Source organism: Oxyura jamaicensis, chromosome 4 (genome assembly GCF_011077185.1).
Source record: "Oxyura jamaicensis isolate SHBP4307 breed ruddy duck chromosome 4, BPBGC_Ojam_1.0, whole genome shotgun sequence".
Classification (NCBI taxonomy): Eukaryota; Metazoa; Chordata; class Aves; order Anseriformes; family Anatidae; genus Oxyura; species Oxyura jamaicensis.
In genome coordinates this window covers 94,497,973-94,515,961 of record NC_048896.1, presented here as the reverse complement: position 1 = coordinate 94,515,961, position 17,989 = coordinate 94,497,973, and the positions used below count along the sequence as shown (strand labels likewise).

The 17,989-nt window shown below is 42.2% G+C and overlaps 1 protein-coding gene across 1 annotated transcript in view; it reads left to right on the top strand.

Moving 5' to 3' along the window:
- The window catches only part of LOC118166007 (Alstrom syndrome protein 1-like), a 70,915-nt gene that overhangs the window by 29,964 nt on the left and 22,962 nt on the right, over positions 1-17,989 (top strand). The window contains exons 6-11 of the mRNA XM_035324505.1: positions 1,832-1,988; positions 3,599-5,161; positions 5,857-5,987; positions 12,552-13,662; positions 15,398-15,523; positions 17,148-17,318. Coding sequence (XP_035180396.1) covers positions 1,832-1,988; positions 3,599-5,161; positions 5,857-5,987; positions 12,552-13,662; positions 15,398-15,523; positions 17,148-17,318 — 3,259 coding nt within the window. The remainder of the gene's footprint in view (positions 1-1,831; positions 1,989-3,598; positions 5,162-5,856; positions 5,988-12,551; positions 13,663-15,397; positions 15,524-17,147; positions 17,319-17,989) is intronic.

Sequence of the window (17,989 nt, the reverse complement as noted above, 5' to 3'; positions counted from 1 at the left end):
TCTGTGCTGAACCCATTTGGGAAGAAAAAGGTGGTATCAGACAAAAAAAAGGCTTTTTTAAGTAAGTCAACAGCAAGAGGAGATCTGAGGAAGACACTGGACTAATGCTTGATGCAGATGGGCACCTGGCAAGTAAGGATGAGGAAAAGGTGGAGGCATTTAATGCCTTTTTTGCCTCACTGTTTAGCAGTAACGACAGATCTTGTGCTGCCCAGTCCGCTGAGTTGGAGGACTGTGACAGGGGGAGCAGCGACTCTCTGTCTGTGGTCACTGAACTGTAGGGGACTCGTTTTATCAGCTCAACATTGATAAGTCTATGGGGCCTGACAGGATTCATGCCAAATTGCTGAAGGAATTAGAGGATGTTACAGCTGGACCCCTCTCAGCAATTCACCAAAGGTCACGGGAGTCTAGGGTGGTCCTGGCTGACTGGAGGTTGGCCAATGCTGCACACATCCACAAAAAGGTCATGAGAGAAGACCAAGGAAGCTACAGACCTCTTAGTTTAACCTTAGTTCCTTTAACAGTTATGGAGAAGGTTGTGCTGGGTGCTACTGAAGGGCGTGTAAAGAACAAAGCTGATATTGGGTGTAGTTAATGTGGGCTCGTGAAGGGGAAGTCTTGCCTAATTTGATCCCCTTCTGCACTAAGGTCACCCACCTTGTGAATGAAGGGAAGGCATTGGATGTCGTCTTTCTGGAATTTAGTTAGGCCAGGGGTACTGTATGGCATCCTACTGAACAAATGGTGCAAGTGTGAGATGAAATGGTTGATGCTACGCTGGGTGAGGAAGAGGCTTGAGAGTAGAGCTCGGGGGGTTGTGGTGATTGGGGCTACATCTGGTTGGTGGCTGGTCCCTTCTGGTGTTCCCTGGGGAACACCACTAATTGTAGGGCCAGTTCTGTTCAATCTTTTTATCAATGATCTGGTTGCAAGAGCTGAATGTGTCCTCAGCAAGTTTGCTGGTGATACTAAACTGGGAGGTGCTGTTGACTGGAGAGATTTGAGGCCTTGTAGAAGAATTTAGATAGAGCATTGGATAGTGCACTGGGCAATCATCAGTGGCAGGAAATTCAGCAAAGGTGAGTGCTGGGTGCAGCTCCTGGGGTGGAACAATGCGGGATGTGGGTACAGGCTGGGAGACAAGTGGCCGGGGACCAGCTCAGCAGGAAGGGACCTGAGGGCAAAGCACACATTGGGGTGCATCAAACACGGCATAGCCAGACAGTCAAAAGAGGTGATTCTCCTGCTGTATTCAGCGTTGGTGCAGCCTCACCTTGAATGTTGCGTGCAGGTCTGGGCTCCACAACATAAAAAGGATGTAAAGGTCCTTGAAAGTGTCCAGAGGAGGGCAGCAAAGCTGGTGGAAGGGCTGGGATGCTGGATGGCTGAGGATGCTGAGGTGTTTTATCTGGAGGCTGAGAGGCGACCTTGTTACTCTCTGCAACTCCCTGAGGAGGGGAAGCACAAAGGGAGATGCTGGAAACCAATGGCAGGATGCATGGGAGTTGCTCTGGGGAGGGTCAGACTGGATATTTGGTAAAAATTCTTTACTGTGAGGGTGGTCAGACACTGGCACAGGCTTCCTAGAGGGGGTGGTTGATGTCCAGTGCCTGTCAGTGTTTGAGGCATTTGGATGCTGTCCTCATTAATATGCTTTAGCTTTTGGGTAGCCCTGCAGTGGTCAGGCAGTTGCACTCGATGAAATCTGTGGGCCTCTTCCAACTGATCTCCTCTATTCTGTTCTAAGGTGATGAAGGGAAAATGTACAATTCAGAATCCATTAACATTCCCTAAGAGTGCCTTGTGTGTTCCTTATTTCTTTTGTCAGATATACCTTCGCAACCTTGGCATTGATCAGTCACCTGGAACTATACTGACTCCGTTTGTACCCCGAGGACCCATCAGGGAAGTTGAATTTTCCCCTTCAGAGCTCAGAACACTGAAAGACTCCACTGACACTCTGGCGAGGACCCAGCAGCCCCAAGGTATGTGGGAGGGGAAGGTCTTGTGATGTACAAACCTTGTAGAACACAGAACTTCAGATACACTTGTGAGGTCGTTCATGGCCTGGCAGTGTCAAGCATGTTTCTTCTCCTGTGTTGCTCTGCATCATTCATACGATTTGATCGCAAATGTGAGATATTTGAACTGGAAAAATAAGCATTAAAACCCTTGGAAGCATGCCTTTTCACTAAGAAATTCTTGCTCTATGGCATCTTCTAGCCAGTGCTATATCAGTTATCTTTATTTCTCTTTTCATAGGATGTCTTATGAAGCAAATGCTTTGTATCGAAAGGTTAAAGAAGCGTTGCCAAACTGTTTCTTTCTGTGAGAGTAGTAAGTCTTGGTTTATTTTTCTTCCCAAGGCTTCCTTGGCTTGTTCGGTGTGACAAAAAGTTGTACGCACTTTAAAACTGACCTAATCAGTTTATGAATCAGCCTATCTCAACATAAAAAATGTATGGATAACAACCATAACAAGGGTTGACTCATTTCTATATGAAGAACAGTGTGTTCAGTTAGGGTTAAGAAGTCCTTCAGTGGCATGCCCATGTGGTATCTCATTTAAATGTTCAAGTTTGTATTTTCCTTAGCACATTCTCTTTTGGTATTTGCATCTTGTACTCAGTGGGGAAGAGCAGATCTCTAGCCTCTTCACTAGTACCTGCCTAACCCTTTGAATATCTCAGTTTTCAAGTGCCTTGTGCTGACCTGTGTTTCTGACCAGACGAGATTAAATGCGTCTTTTTCTTAAGCCTGTTGGGCTTTCTTATTTTCTCCTTTTTCTTTCTGTAAGCATTATGGGAGACTTGGCAACTGAAACACTTGGCAGTAGGTACACGGGCAATGTTATCTGGGCTAAGTGTACTTGAAAATGTCAGTGGTTGGGACGTGAAACAAAATCTTGTTTGAAACCAACAAAATGGACTCGATGATCCTTGTGGGTCCTGTCCAAATCAGGATATTCTGATTCTAAAATTCCTGTTGGTAGGCATACTTGGGAGCTGGCTTTTTGCAGTTGTGGATACCTCCCAGCATGGATTTAAGAACACCATTTGCATTTAAGTTAATTTCTGTAAAGCAATTAGACATGATATATCCACATGCTAAATGTAATGCCAAATGTGCATCCTGTCTGCTTTTGGACTTTTCCAACCATTAGTGGGAAACAAGCTTATCTGTAGTATTTTGGAAATACTGTCCCACAGCACTCTTATTTCTTGCAGGGGTACTTTTATCATCCCGGTGTTCATTTGGATGTAGTCACTGCTATGTCACTTTTCTAAGAACAATTACTTAAAATGTACAATAACCATTTATTTAAATGCAAGTTGTTTAAGTCAATTTCTGTAGTTTCTTTGATATTTATCCAAAATGGTTTAATGGATTTCTTCCAGTCGATAATTCTCATGGAATTGTTAGTCCAAGTCTCATTCTAAAAACACTTTTCCTGAATGTCTTCCAATATTTGTAATTCCTCTCTTCCTCTACCAGAAGGGAAGAATTAGTCCCTCTAGTATAAGAAAAAAGTAGTCTTTACTGATTTGGCTGTTTCCTGGAGCCCCAAATTTAAATATCTTCTCTTTCTTTGTAGGTGGATTTCTGGCAGCAGTTGAAGTTACACAAACAAGTTTCAACTCTGGCACTTCCACTGTCAGTATTTCTATACCAATGAATTCAGCAGTTGGCTCTGATGTTCTGTCACCTAGTGAACTCTCTCGCAGCTTCTCAAGATGTTTTGGAGACAAACCTGTGAGTCCGTGCAGCATGTCATGCCACCAAGTGGAGATAACTGCTCCGCTTTCCACACGACAGGAGGCAGAACATTCAGCTGTCTCCAAAGTAGCTGAACCAAACCAGCACCTGCAGACTGTTTCACCTGACTGCCATTCTGACAGAGAGAGTCCCATGCTGGTGGCAAAACGTGTTCAGGAGCTGCTAGTTAAAAATGAGTTGAAAGATGTGAGTAGCAGCTCACAGAGATGGACTGCCAGTTCTTTGGCTGGAGTTAAAGGTGAAATGGAAGTTGAGAGAGGATCACAAACTTCGAGTATAGGTAGTGAGAGAGATAAGGGGCAGGAAAGTGATTCTCACATTGGATCTGGTGCATTGCAAGAAATCTGTAAGCTTTTGGCAGAGGCAGAGGTTATAGCTGGCAGCTGGTGTGACCCTGTCTTTTCCGCTGCCTCTTCTAGAGAAACTGGTGAGTCTTCCCCAGTGCTGATTGAAAAGGAGGATGACCCCAAATATTCTGAGTTGGAGAAAGACAGTGTCCTTTGGTTTCAGAAGATACTGTCACAGGATGAGACTATGACCCAAAGAAGTATGCAAGAAGAGGGATTGGTAATAAAGCCTCTGGATTCTCACAAAGGCAATTTAAGATGGGAAAGTTCTTCTGATGTCAGTTTGCATAGCAATGAAGAGATGATAAAGGAGATGACCAAAGAGTTTAGGATGGGGAAATCCGTAGGAAGGTCTGAGCCAGAAGGCTGTAGCAGTGTAACTACAGACAGAAATCAACCTGGTTTTGTGGCTGTTGCACAAAGCAATGCAAGTAGTGAACTCAGCACTGAAAGAATTTCAGGGCTGGGGAATCCTTTGTCTGAGCCTCTCGGCAGTGCTGCCAGTGTTCCAGGAAGCTTCCAGAACTTGTTGTCTAAAGCTAGTGTAGCTGGAAGCAAGGCAGGAGGCATGCAAGAGAGCGATGGCAGTAGTAGTGGAGATTCACTTGCTGCCCACGTCAAAAACCTTCTGAGGAATCCATCTTCAGTGCCTCTAGAGAGCACCACTGATGTCGCAGGAGGCTTCCAGAGCACGTTGTCAAAAGCCAGCATAGCTGGAAGCAAGGCAGGAGGCATGCAAGAAAGTGACGGCAGTAGCAGTGGAGATTCGCTTGCTGCCCATGTCAAAAGCCTGCTGAGGAATCCTCCTTCAGAGCCTCTAGGCAGCATCACAGATGTCCCAGGAGGCTTCCAGAGCATGTTGTCGAAAGCCAGTGTAGCTGGAAGCAAGGCGGGAGGCATGCAAGAGAGCGATGGGAGTAGCAGCGGTGACTCGCTGGCAGCCCGTGTCAAAAGCCTGCTGAGAAGTGGATCACCTGCAATCCGTGCAACACAAATTCTGAGTGGTGCGGATGAAGAGGAGAGGAAAGCACGAGGTAATAAAATACCTCAGTTGTGTTTTAGCAAGTGTTACATCGGAATGACAAACCTTTAATTTAGGTACATGTTTACGGGATTGCTTTGAAATGCTTTTGAAATGAAAGGATGCGGGTGTAGGGGGACCTCTGAGGTTGTCTGAGTCTCTTCCACTGGTTTTTAAAGGTTTAGGCCACACATGACATTATGTGGCTGATATCACATACCACATGATGTTGCTTATGATAAGCTTGAACGGGACAAGGCTTACCATTCAATGTCTTTGTCTCCTTATGTAGGATGATAGAATTACACTTCACCAGTCTGGATACACTTCTTTTGCCTAAATTGTTACTGTGGTTTGTCCATGTACCTATTAGAAATGTGCTACTTTAAGTAATTGGGAGGGGATTGCGTAAGAGTGTTGGCTTGAGCCTGAGGCTGTACAGATGTCAGAACCAGGCAGTGAGTCCTGGATCCGTTTTTCCAAACAAATGCTCAAAAGGTCCATTTTTAATCGTATTCCTGGTCAGTCTGTCCAGGAGTGTGTTTCATATATTCAAACCACTGTATTTGATACTAATCTTCGTTTCTTTTGTTGTGATAGTTAGAAATGCATAGCGTAGTTACAATTTTAAATTATAAAACTGTTGCTATGTGTGATGAGATAAAAAGAAAAGTAATTAGCTTTCTGTATTATGTCCTTCGTGTGTAGCATGGGTGAAGCTAAAGCTGGCCAGCCGATCTCAGGAATCTGTGTCAGACTTGAATGAAGAGGACCGACAAAGAATAGAGGAGATAAAGGCGGAGCTGCTTCTGAGTGCCAAGAAATCTGGACTAGCCAAGGTACGAAAGAGAAACAGCTGCTCTGGAGGTTTTATGTGTTTTCCCTTCCAGCATACAATGATGAATTATATTTCTCTGACGTTTTTGAGGACTGGTGGATAAACGGGGAGAGGGATGCAGGCTAATGAGAACTCCATTTATTGGATAAGCTTGTTTCTTCTTGGGGCATGGTTTAGTTCCTGTCCATGTTTTAGGACCAGCCGTAGCACATCCTGTTTTTTTTCCAATTTTTTTCCTTTTTCCCAGCTGATAGATGGATGTCCTGTGGGTGAGGAGGTACTAATACACAACTGAAGATGCTCTGAAGGAAGGTGTGATGATCTTTAAGGTCCCTTCCAACCCAAACCATTCTATGATTCTAAGGTATGAAGCAGAGAGACGTGGTTAGCTACGATGTGATGGGAGAAATGCACATTTAGACGTGTTGACAGTGCCTTGTAAACTCCTTTTGTGGAGAAGGATATTGTAAAAGATGACTGGACATGAGATAATGCTGCCTTATGTCAAGCTTTTAGTGGCTGTCTGTATGTCCCAACGTAGGCCGATGTTCTTAGAGGGTATTTTAAACAAAAGAATGAACCGGAAAATGTGGAGGTGTTTGTGTAAGATGAGTAGGGGATGGATGATCTCTTCGTGCAGTGTGGGATAGAATGCACTAGTTACTGGAAGAGGGACTGGATAATTAGGCAGAACTAAAGATAGGGGCAGTTTCTGAGGAGAATATAGAAACGTTGCATGTGAAAATGCAGTCATTACCTGTCCTTCATCTGGTGTTCCAAACAGTAATAGAATCACAGAATGGTTTGGGTTGGAAGGGACCTTAAAGATCACCCAGTTCCAGCCCTCCTGCCACGGGCAGGGTCACCTTCCACCAGACCAGGTTGCTCAAAGCCCCATCCAGCCTGACCTCGAGCACTTCCAGGACTGGGACAAATGTCTTTGGCTTTAGTGATGTCTTCTGTGCTTTTTTTTTTTCCTCTGCAGACTGACTGCATGCCAGGAAAAGCAGTAGTTTAGGGTAGGGGGGAGAGTATGATTCATGTGTAGCCCATATTTGCGTTTATAGTTTCTTCGTCAAGAGCAGTGTTGGTAATAGAGACATCAGCTTCAAAAAAGCATCAGACCAAACTTCAGTTATTCAGGTATTGATGTAATCGAGTCTGAAAAAAAAAAAGGAAAATAAATATAACACTTTTATTTATTTTTGATTTTTCAGACAAGAGGCTCTTCCCACTTTAAAATAAAAATTAAAAATAAGAAACACAAATGTCTGCTTCAGTCAGCTCATCAAAAACTAGAGGCTCTGGAGCGATTTTCTTGAGCTTTTAATTCTTGCTAGGTCACAGCTTTGTCCCTAACACTAACTTGTTACAGTTTGGAACCAAATAGTTCTACCTTTATGAGACGTAGTGTTGGCTATGAATTGTATTGTCCCAATGTAGAATAAGGAAAAAAAAAATGTTTTGTAAACCAAGACTGTGAGAAATTACTTTTGGCTTAATTACAACACTTTCTGCTTTGATCTTGGAAGAATTTTTACTCTACAATAGCTCTAATTGGAGATCAAAAGTAGTTTTGAATTTGCAGAATGAAGGTAGATGCTTTTTTTCTTTTTTTTTTTTTGTTATACTTGAGATAAATGTTTATTTCCCTCCAAGGAAAACAATGTCACTGAAAAATCCAGATTGTTGAAAATAAAACTATTTAACTGAAAAAAATGCTGCCAGTTTTATTGCTGACAAAATAATTGACTATAAATTTAAACCATCCCGTAAAATACCTCCTGAATTTACAGAGCGAAGCTGGCAATGTTTTGACTCAAAAAGAACAGAAAAATGACTATGAAAAGATATCTTTCTTCTAAACTTTAAAGACTATGAATGGCAAACTGTTCCTAGCACTCCTGCTAGAAACAATTCTTTCATCAGATTGTCATTTTTATTTAGTGCTTCTGATGCTGGCTGATGACAAATATTCTTTTTTAGAAAGTTTATGTGCTGCCTCTCATTTTTTATAGGTGAAAACTCGAGAAGCGTACTGCCATGGTATTTTATTGTTTCTAGCAGGAAAGATGTGAAGCATGTCTACAAAAAAAGAAAATGCAAGTAAAGACCAGGACAGCATGGGAGAGTTCTCAGGGATCATCCGAGTATCGTTCCATTTTACACTGGGGGTAGTTGAGTGTCTGTTCAATTGCTGTTTGTCATTTGTGATGTGTTAAATAACAGACACTCTAAAAAAGAAAAAGCATAAGGGTTTCTCAAGTTCTAGTTGAGCAGAGTGTTTTAAGGAGGTGACTGGGACATACGCAAACCAACAGGCTTCAAACATGTATTGAAATGCTCAGCTGAATACTGCCCCCGGAAAGGAGCATCTATATAAAAATGACATTTAATTTTGAAGATGCATTTCTAATAGCAAGCGATGCTCGTGACTGTAACTCAGGATCTGAATTGTTTTCTTTGCTTTCTCTTCTGTAAAACTGACAAACCCTGCCCTGTGCATCTGTTTTCTTAATTGGTGGCATTGTCCTGTCCATTTTATAGCTCTTCCATTATGCACAAGGTGAGAAATCCTCAACTTGTGTGGTTATAAACACTAAAACCTGGCAGGGCTGTTTAGGGATAAATGGCTTACGTGGGACTTCTAGCATACAGCTTATTTCCTAAACTTCATACTGACTCTATTTCCAGTCGACCCTTCCTAGGGGTCTTAACTGGCCCTTCAAGGAAAGGGAAGGTTCAGGGCATTGGGCTTCTTTAGGAGGGATCCCAGGAGCCACAGTCTGTGGATTTATTAACTGCGAATGTTATGTGAAGGGGCCTAAGAAATGTTAAAATTTAGCTTGTATGGAGGTAAGCCTCATGACACTTAGGATAGGTGTCACTTTGGATAATTTCTATATCTGTATCCAGATGTCAAAATCCGAAGACTTTTAGGTGGTGTTCTGCTCCAGGTGTATTGTCTTTCACATTTAACCTTCTTCCTGTGCCTTTTGTGTATGTGCATTTCTTTCTGCCCCCCCTCCTTTGGTCTGAGGGGTTCTGAGATGCTGTTGGATGTAAGACAATTTCAACATATTAACCCCGTGATTATTTTCCATCTAAATTGAGGATCTTATTACTCCACCTATATTCCTGTGGTGCCAAGTAGCTTTCCCTTGATTTACCTAAGAGTGTTCTCCCTTTGCATTCTGTATTCTTCCACTATATACTGTATTTTTCCACTCCTTGTTCTTACTTGCTTTTTCAGGAAGTTCACGGAGTTGTAGCTATAAATTTGCACTGCATTCTCTCGTGGATCATATGCCGTACAGATCTTTTTTGGAAAGATGACACATAACAAGCACAATAAAACATGTGAAAGGCTTGGGAAGATGAGTTTATAGCAACTTCTGTGCTTGCTTTTAGTAGGAGTTGATGCGTTCGAGCAGTTGAACTGGTACATAGCTCAGGGAAGAGATGGGCTCAGGAGCAGCCCTGTGCTGGTACAGAACTGCCCTGTGTCCTTGCACACCACTACACTCCCTCATTGTCCCTCTCAGCCACAGGAAATGCAGGGACTCAAATAAACTAATGCACTTCCTTAAAATAGGTAAGGCCACAGAAGAGTACTGCTTTGAAAGAGTAATCCTAGCCTTTCAGATGCGCTACTGCACTCCGGGGATTTTGATGTCAATTTTGGATGCTGATGAAACTGTTTGTCTTGTCTTGCTGTTCCCAGCTAACCACGATATTGCCCCTGACGCTAACCCAGTCCGTCAGAAAGAGATGGGCTGAAATAATGGAAGAGGGAGCTGCTGTCTAGCATGGCGTGTGAAACGTGGGTTGGCATTTTGCGTCAGGAGGGGGAATGAGAGTATGATACCAGGTTTAGTTCAAACCTAATTGAGAAGAATCTCCGTGGATAAAAAGTCACTCTGGAATTGCTACAGCTACTTGTGAAAACCAGTGTTTCCTTTGTTTTGTTACTGCCCTTACTGAAGGTGCCCTCCCTGCAGCTGGGCAGTTAGCAGATCAGGGGAGCAGCTGCCTTAGTTTGCTTCAGGGCAAAGTCTGTTGCAGGTTTTGCTCGATGCTGACAGTAAAAAAAATAAAAAAATAATACTGTGAATGGTAACATAAGTTTTTCTCAATTATACTTGCAAGAATTTATCTTTGTGCTCGTAGATGAACAGGTTTTCTGCATGCATCTGGGAGTGTGGAGTTTTAGTCGCTTGTAGTGTGATCTCAAGGTATTTGCATTTCTTTTTTTCCAAACTGCCTTCTTGCACCAGTCAGGTAAGGTGCTGCAAGGATGAGCTGCCAGCATTTCGGAGCTTCTGCTGTAATGAGAAAAGCCTTAAAAACACAGGTCCTGCCGCAGAGAGAGGATCATGTTTTATTTGTCCATCTGGTTGATCTCTGTAAGTCCCTGCAGATGAGTGCTCCTTGTTAGCGTCTGTGCTTCGTAATGAGAATTAAAAGTATGCTCAAACTTCACTGGTGTATTTAGACACATTTATTTCTGTGCTGTTTGGCAAGTACACTTGCAGATCCCTTTATACCTTCTTGCTCTGTGTGGTATATTTAATGCTTTCTCTGCAAAAGGTGTAGAGAAATCAGATTTCATTTTGAGATGCCAGAAGGCAGCACAGGTTCCTTAGAAAGCAGGGGCTGTAACTGAGGAGCACACCCAGGGAATTCCCCCTTTATTTGCTGTATCAGTTTGCTGCCTCATTAACAGGTAGCTGAAAGGCAACACCATCTGAGGAGGAGAATACGCAAAGGGTAGGGTGCAGGTTTTTTGACTGATTCTGCTGTTGGGCTATAGCATGTGTCGCTTCAATTTTATTTACCTGCTACAATAAATTGCTGTTGATTGCTGTTGTTGGAGCTGTTTGGATGGTGGCAATGGACCTCGAGGTACAGGAGAATGTGAAGCAATGAAGGCAGGAGAGTAGGCTGCAAACGGTTAGTAAAATTGGGCAAGAAAACCAGGAAAAAAGTTAAAGTTACTACTTTCAGTTTCTTAGACTCAGAATTTTATATTGCTGTGTATTTTTACTTTATTACTTTATTACATTTTTACTTTATTTTAATTTTGTACACGCCAGAGATGCCTGAATATGGGTAACCAAATCCTAAATGTAGTGGCTGTGATATGGATGTGGGACAATTTCCATGGTCAGACAAAGGTGTAAATATAATTTAGCCCCAGATTTATGAACGAGGACAACTGACAGCGGACATCCTTGGTTTTGGCTGGATTAGTGTCTTACCTGTTGCTAGGATTTCCTTATGCTCTTCGCAGTAGCCAGCAGTTTCAGCAGCTTTCCAAAAGAGGGGAGGAAAAAAAGTATTTGTGGCAAATGTATCTGTTTTGATGGGAGAATGAAAATGATCTGTGCCTGAAAACTGGGACGTTTTTACAAGTTATCATTTGCCTTAAAGAGTATATGAAAGGTCTGATTGTTTTCAGTCATATTTTAATTACTGTCAGCGGTGGGTGGTGACCACAAAAAAAAAATAAAAAGATTTATTATAGCTCTTGTCTGGGAATTTGGCATGCTTATTTTAGAGGAAAACAAAATATCAATTATGGAAAATTAAAGCTTTTCTAATTAAATATTTTCTCATGCTTTTTAAAGAACATCTCTCGTCTTAAAGAACATTTCTTCTTGCTTTGTCGCTGAGTTCCCTTCACTTTAGTTCTGCTTCGTGAATGCTAGAATCAAACAACTCAAGTGCGAGGGAAAACCTTTAATATAAAAGTTGTCCTTTATATTGCCATAGTTGTGCCATAGCAAAATGTCAGAATGTTTTTCCATGGAGCCATGAAGCGACGCCTTTCATCAGGAACTTAAAGACCACAGGTAGTTAAGCTCGTGTATAAAACCTCCGTCCTTGGAGATCTATGAAATTTGATGAGACAAGTCCCTCAGCAACCTGTTGGGATGCTGAATTTATCCTGCTTTGAGCGGCTCAGACTAGAGACCTCCAGTGGTCTCTTCTGACCGAGGTGTTTCTGTCATTGTGTATCTACCTGGTGATCTGTTTAACGATTCAAACAGCACTGAAATCACAAAGCTGTAGTGGTGTATGTGTGTGTTTAAATCACTTCGAACTTAGTGAACAAATATGCATTCAAAGGGTAGTCATTTTCCCGAGTACATTTTGAATGAGGCTTATGGTAGGTGTCCGTCTGTGTATGAAAAAAGCTCATAAAAAGGTAAAAAGTTTTGATACTATAACAAGCATCAGAGGTGACATCTGTAATACAACTTTACAAAACGAAAAGGTTCTGACTCTGTTAGGATAATTAAGTTGCAAATACTTCTCAACATCACTCCACTCGCTGGTAAACAAGAATAAAACTGTTAGCTAATTTGCTAGCACTTCGAATAAAACAAATTTTTAATTAGTTGCATAAAAAGATGAGTTCCAGAGAAGACGTGTGCTCGTTTGTAATTACAGACTCGTGATTACTGGTAGCACTGCTCTGTCTCTGAATTCTGAAATCCTGATGCTGGTGAGGACAGAAAGCCGTCCACGTAACCTGTATCAATTCTTCTGTGTTTTCCAGGGTGCACGGAGTTGCAGTTTGGAAGCTGCTTCTGGCTATGGCCGTAATCAGGAACAGGACCTCGACTGTTTCAAAGCTTTGAGTGACAAAAGCTTTCATGCTGACAGCCAAACACAAGCCTCCAGGGCTAAGGAGCTTTTAGAGCCAAACTTCCAACAAGTCGTCCTGCCTTTATACAGAGCTAATCCTCCTGATCCTTGCCTTCTGAAGGATACACCCTTTAAATCTCTGAGTGCTGTTCAAACGCCTATCTGCAGCCAGCATCAGCCGGTTGCAAGTAGTCATTCTGCTGGCGTCGTTGGACTTCACTCACCGCTGTGGAAGGAATGGGACAGACGTGTGGTGAGGTCTGCAGCTGCTTCTGATGTGCAAACAGAAGTGCATTTGCCAGCTCAGAAGAAGCTGTCTTTTCCAAAGTGTTCCGAAGAGATGGCTAAGCAAATTACCTCTATCACCTTTTCATCCCGAAAACGTTTTCAGTCCCCTCTGACTTCCATGGCACTCGGTGGCAGTCTTAGTGGAGATGGTCTCGATGGGTTAATGCCTTTGGAGGTTGGTTCTGCTAGCGCTGAGGACCAGAGCCATGGCAAGCAACGTTGGGAAAGATCTCAGGCTTGTTCCCCTTCAAGTCCAGTTCTCGCTGGCTCACAGTCTAATGAGATGGCATTTACTGCTGACAGAGCCAGGTTTCATCACGTCTCTGCTGGCAGTGACAGAGCTGGAGCTTACCGAGAAACAGACTGTTTGTCAGATCAGGATTCTGTAAGCATCCGTGCTGATGAGAGACAGACCCTTAGTGCAAAAAATCCTGACATTCTGTCTCAAGATGTGAGTGAATCGGGCAGGCGTAGTGCCAGAATCCTGGGGCCAGACGCTGTTGCAAGATTCAGTCAAGGTATGAATGGGGTTTGTGAACCCCATTCTGCGACCTTTAATCAGCAGGAGGAGAGCAGCCCTCCTGGCCACATCCAGTTGTGTGAGAGCTTCGAGGATTCCCATCCAGCCATACAAACTGACTTACTGAAGGGCCACGTTAAGCCGGTGGAAGAAGAGCAACGTCCTTCTGATGCTGTGCCTCTCGTTCAGAAAGAGGCTTTGGGAGAGCAAATCGGTGCGTCTCGCCATTCACCTCCAGATGAGGTTTTATCCACCATATCTGTATCTCCTTCATCGCCAACTAAGAAAGTGCTGTCTTGTGTCCACATAACTCTTTCCCCAAAATGTAATAACTCAGAGCTGCCCAGGGACTCGAATACTGAAAACGAGATGAGATTGGGGGATAAACCTGAAGTCAATACCCTACCAGTGCCTTTACAAACTCCAGAAACTTTATTAGAAGCTGTTTCTAAGTTACCAACTGCTGCCCTTATTCCAGAAGATCAGAGAGGTTCATCTTCCCCCATGCCAGTGTCTTCAGCAGATCACTGCCTGCTGCCTTCCTCTCTTCCAAGCACAGCAGCCCAAGAGCTGCCTCCGCAAGGCAGTGAGAGCCTGCAGGCCGTGGGTTCAGGGAGATGTCACCTGAAGAATATCTGCAACTCCGCAGTTCCTGCAGAAACTGGGAAAAGTACCTCTGATGCCACCACCCAGATAACAACAGAAAGTCCTGAAAAAACAACCTTTTCAGCAGAAATTTATATTAATTCACAAGGCAGCGAAAATATTACCCATCAGTCGTCTCTCCAGAAAACGCGTGAATTTCCCCCAAACACAAGTTCATCTCTTAGCAAAATTTCCTCTTTCCCGAGGCAGGGTGGTGAGCAAATCAGTGTCTTATATGCCTATGTAGTCCTCCACCTGTTCAAGTTTGAGGTATTTATGGGTAGTAAAAACAAAACCCCAGCTTTTTTGCGGAGGTAACATTCCTGAGATAATTCTAATATTGATAATTACAGTTCATGTGAAACGAACCCTTACGCTGGGGATTTACAGTCTTGTTGGTAGGGAGCTGTAACAAGACAGTTGTGGTTCAGTTCAGGTTTACCTGGAACCAAATTTGTTGGAGACGGGCTTGGTTCAAGAAAAAATTCTGGCTTTGTCTCTGGGTAATTTGATTTGGTTCACTGCTTACAGCTTAAAAAAGATCAGTGGCTGGGTGAAAGCTAAGAGAAAAATGTGTCCATCATTATTTTAGCATGAAATACATGGAATAAAAGAGAATGCAAGCTTTTTAAAGCTTGACGGAGGAATATGCATGTTGCAGTGTGGTTTCCCACACTGGTGTTTTGTACTACAAAAGCTGTAGTTTTTATACTACTTTCCTGTGCTCTGGACTTTGTATCTCTTATTGTCACGGTTTAAAATAGTATAGTTGAGAACAGATTACTTCATGACGTCGGAGTGCAAAATATGCCAGCTATCTGATCAGCTGTTCTCTTCTCTATCAGAAGTCAGCTAACGTTTTGGCCCAGACACTTGTGTATGCTCTGTTGTAGCAGCACACTGTGTTTATTGACTCAAGAGACAGATATCGATGCTCATTGTAAATGATTTCATTAACCGTGGGTCAATGGAGGCTCTGTGGATATATAAGCTGTATTTTTATTTTTTAAGCCAGTGTTTGTCACCCTAGTCACAAATTTAATAATTTAATATTGATTTTTGAGGAAAACCATTGGCAAGCAAGCTATCTCTTCTGTTTAATTGACAGTCAGTCTTCTAACCCATGGGTAGGTATTCATTAGATACTTAATAATTGCAATTTGTTTTCCTAAAGAATATGCTGTTTCTCTAGATTTACTGCAGCAACCACCTTCTGTCTCCTTGCATCCTGATCTGTTATCTTCAGCTGCATTAAAGGATTTAATCCTGACTCCTGTTAATTGCTTTGCTTTCCATCCCTGCAGATCAGCCGTTACTGCTGCCGTATAAACCTTCTGGAAGCACTGGGATGTATTATGTTCCTTATCTCAAAGCAGGATCCAAAATTTCTCCAGTTGGATCAGAAACTAGTGTTCAGAGCTCTCACTCAGGTATTTATTTGGCTTAGATCTTCCAGTGGAGATCATGGTTGTAGTTCATGGGTCAGAATATATCTATTTTGCATGCAGAATTATCTCCATTTATTTCAGAACTCTTCTGAACCTGCTAGTTTAGAGGAAGTTTGCTGATTTTAGTAGAAAAATGTCTTTGTTCTCATTCATGCCACTTTATAACACAAAGATACATGAGTCCTGACTTAAGCTTATGGTTTCAATGTCTCATTCTGTTAGCAGTGAAAAGAAACAAGGCTGAATGCCTTAGAGCTTGATAATTCTTTACTTTTCTCTGGGAGTTAAAATTTAGTTTGGGCTCTTTGGTATCTCTGCCAGTTCTCCTTCCTTATAGTTCCTTTCTTTCTGTATTTTCTTTCTCTCTCTCTTTTTTTTTTTTTTTTTAAATTCTGTGTGTTCATTCTGAAATACCAGGAAATACCGCATGCATTTCTGATAATAGCTTTCTCAGTAATAAATGTCTTTCCTCCATTTTAGGGGATTCCAGTATAGAAACTTTATATAAACACTGCAATTCATAACTATGGATTAAAATACAAGCGAACCTCTCACCTCCCATCCACATATCTCTCATAAAAACACTTCTTTAGTAGAGAAAAGGATGATCTAGGAATAATCAGCTTCTGCTTTGTCTTTTTTAGTTCCATGTGTAAAGAACACATCACTTAAGCTTTATAGGTCTTATTTTCACGTTGTTTTCAGCCGGAGCTTTTTGCCATCCAAAGTTATTTGTAGACAAAATTAATATTATAAAGATGTCCAGTTCCCATCGGATGTGCCCCTGGGGAATAGGTTGGTACAGCAGCGACAGTAAGTGCACAGGTTAGTCACTGCAGCCCCAAGCTGTGCTTGCGGTTATTCGTGTCCCTGCTCGTCACCTCCTTCCAGTCTGCCTCTTGTAGTATGGTCAGAATGAGAGAAACAAATGTGATGCGAGTCTTGTTTTCTAAAAATATGCTAGATACAAAAATTCATTGTGCAAATGAGGCAGTGCAAGGTTCTAGAAAAAGCGCAGCAGAGTTAAATAAACAAACAGTCACCCCCCAGCAAACTAAAAACAAGGATGATAAATCAGTTAGGGGCCATTTTAGGTTTCTTACACTAGGAGACAGCGATGCGATACCAAGAACTATGCTGCTGTTGTCTTGAATTCCTGCTCAGAGGTTATACAGACCTACTCTTCTCTTCTAGCTGTTCTCCATGGCTATTCTGAGCTCAGAAAATAGGCATTTGCATCAGTCAGTGAAAACGTGTGGAATTTAATTTGAATCGGAGGGAGTCTGAAGTCCTGTGTCTGGCTTCCTAGCAGACTTGTCTAATGCTGATTTTCTTGTGTTCTTTTCTGCTCATTAGCAGAAGAGGTAAGTTTATCTGTGTCTCACGGAAGAAGGTTGTCACCGAAGTTTGTGGGAAACAATCCTGCAGTGCCTGCTGCCTATTAGTCATTAGATCTGCTCTCTAGGGATCATGATTGCTGGTTTCTGAACGTACTGGTACTGATACTCGGATAATAGGCTTTCTTTCAGACATCTCTGTTGTGAAATTTCTGTATCTCTTCGTGTTTCCACTTTTTACTCATAATTATTGCCCTCTCTTTCTGCAGGATCAAATGATGCTCTTCCCTCAAGGTTTCCAGCAAATGCTCTTGGTTTAAGAGATGATCATCCTCCAGACAGTACAGCTATCAAGCATAAAGAAGGAATCTACAGTAAGAGGGCTAAGCCCAAGATAGCCTGGGCTGAGGAACAAATGATACCCCTCGAGGCTGCCCCAGGTAGTTATTGTGGTCATGTGTGTTTTGTTATTTATTTATTTATTTTTATATGCATTTTAGCACATGTGAAAGAAATCACACTAAAAAAAAAATAGCTTTTAGGATCCATCATGTTTGGTCTTATTCTGTTGTTGATCTGACTCTTTTCTTTTTCTGTTCTACATCTGACTTCTCCCTGACTGCCTCAATACTTAGAATCATAGAATCATTTAGGTTGGAAAAGACCTCTAAGATCATCTCATCCAACGTTTAACCTAACAATGTAAAACATGGATGTTTGTATTGGCTAGGATTCCAGTGGCTGCAGTGCTTATCAGGGCCTTTGTAAGATTATTTTTCTTTTTTTTTTTTTAAGGCACTCTTAAGTTTGTGAAGTGCAAAGCTTTCTCTAAGTATGGAAAGGATGCAAATGTAGAAAACAGTAGAAATTCTCTTGTAAATAAAAGCACATGGGGTGGCTCAGTATATTGGGTAGATTTGCTCCTTCCCACAGATACACTGGTATCTTGTGATGTCATGTAAAGTATCTCTGTAATGATGGTATTTAACTGAGTTTTGATTTGATTTGACCAATGTCTTCCTTCCTCTCCTCCATTAGCCTTTTTGGATGGTGTTCCCGAGGGATGCAGGTCAGGGTTTATACTACAGCAGCCGACTTTAAGGCAATCTTG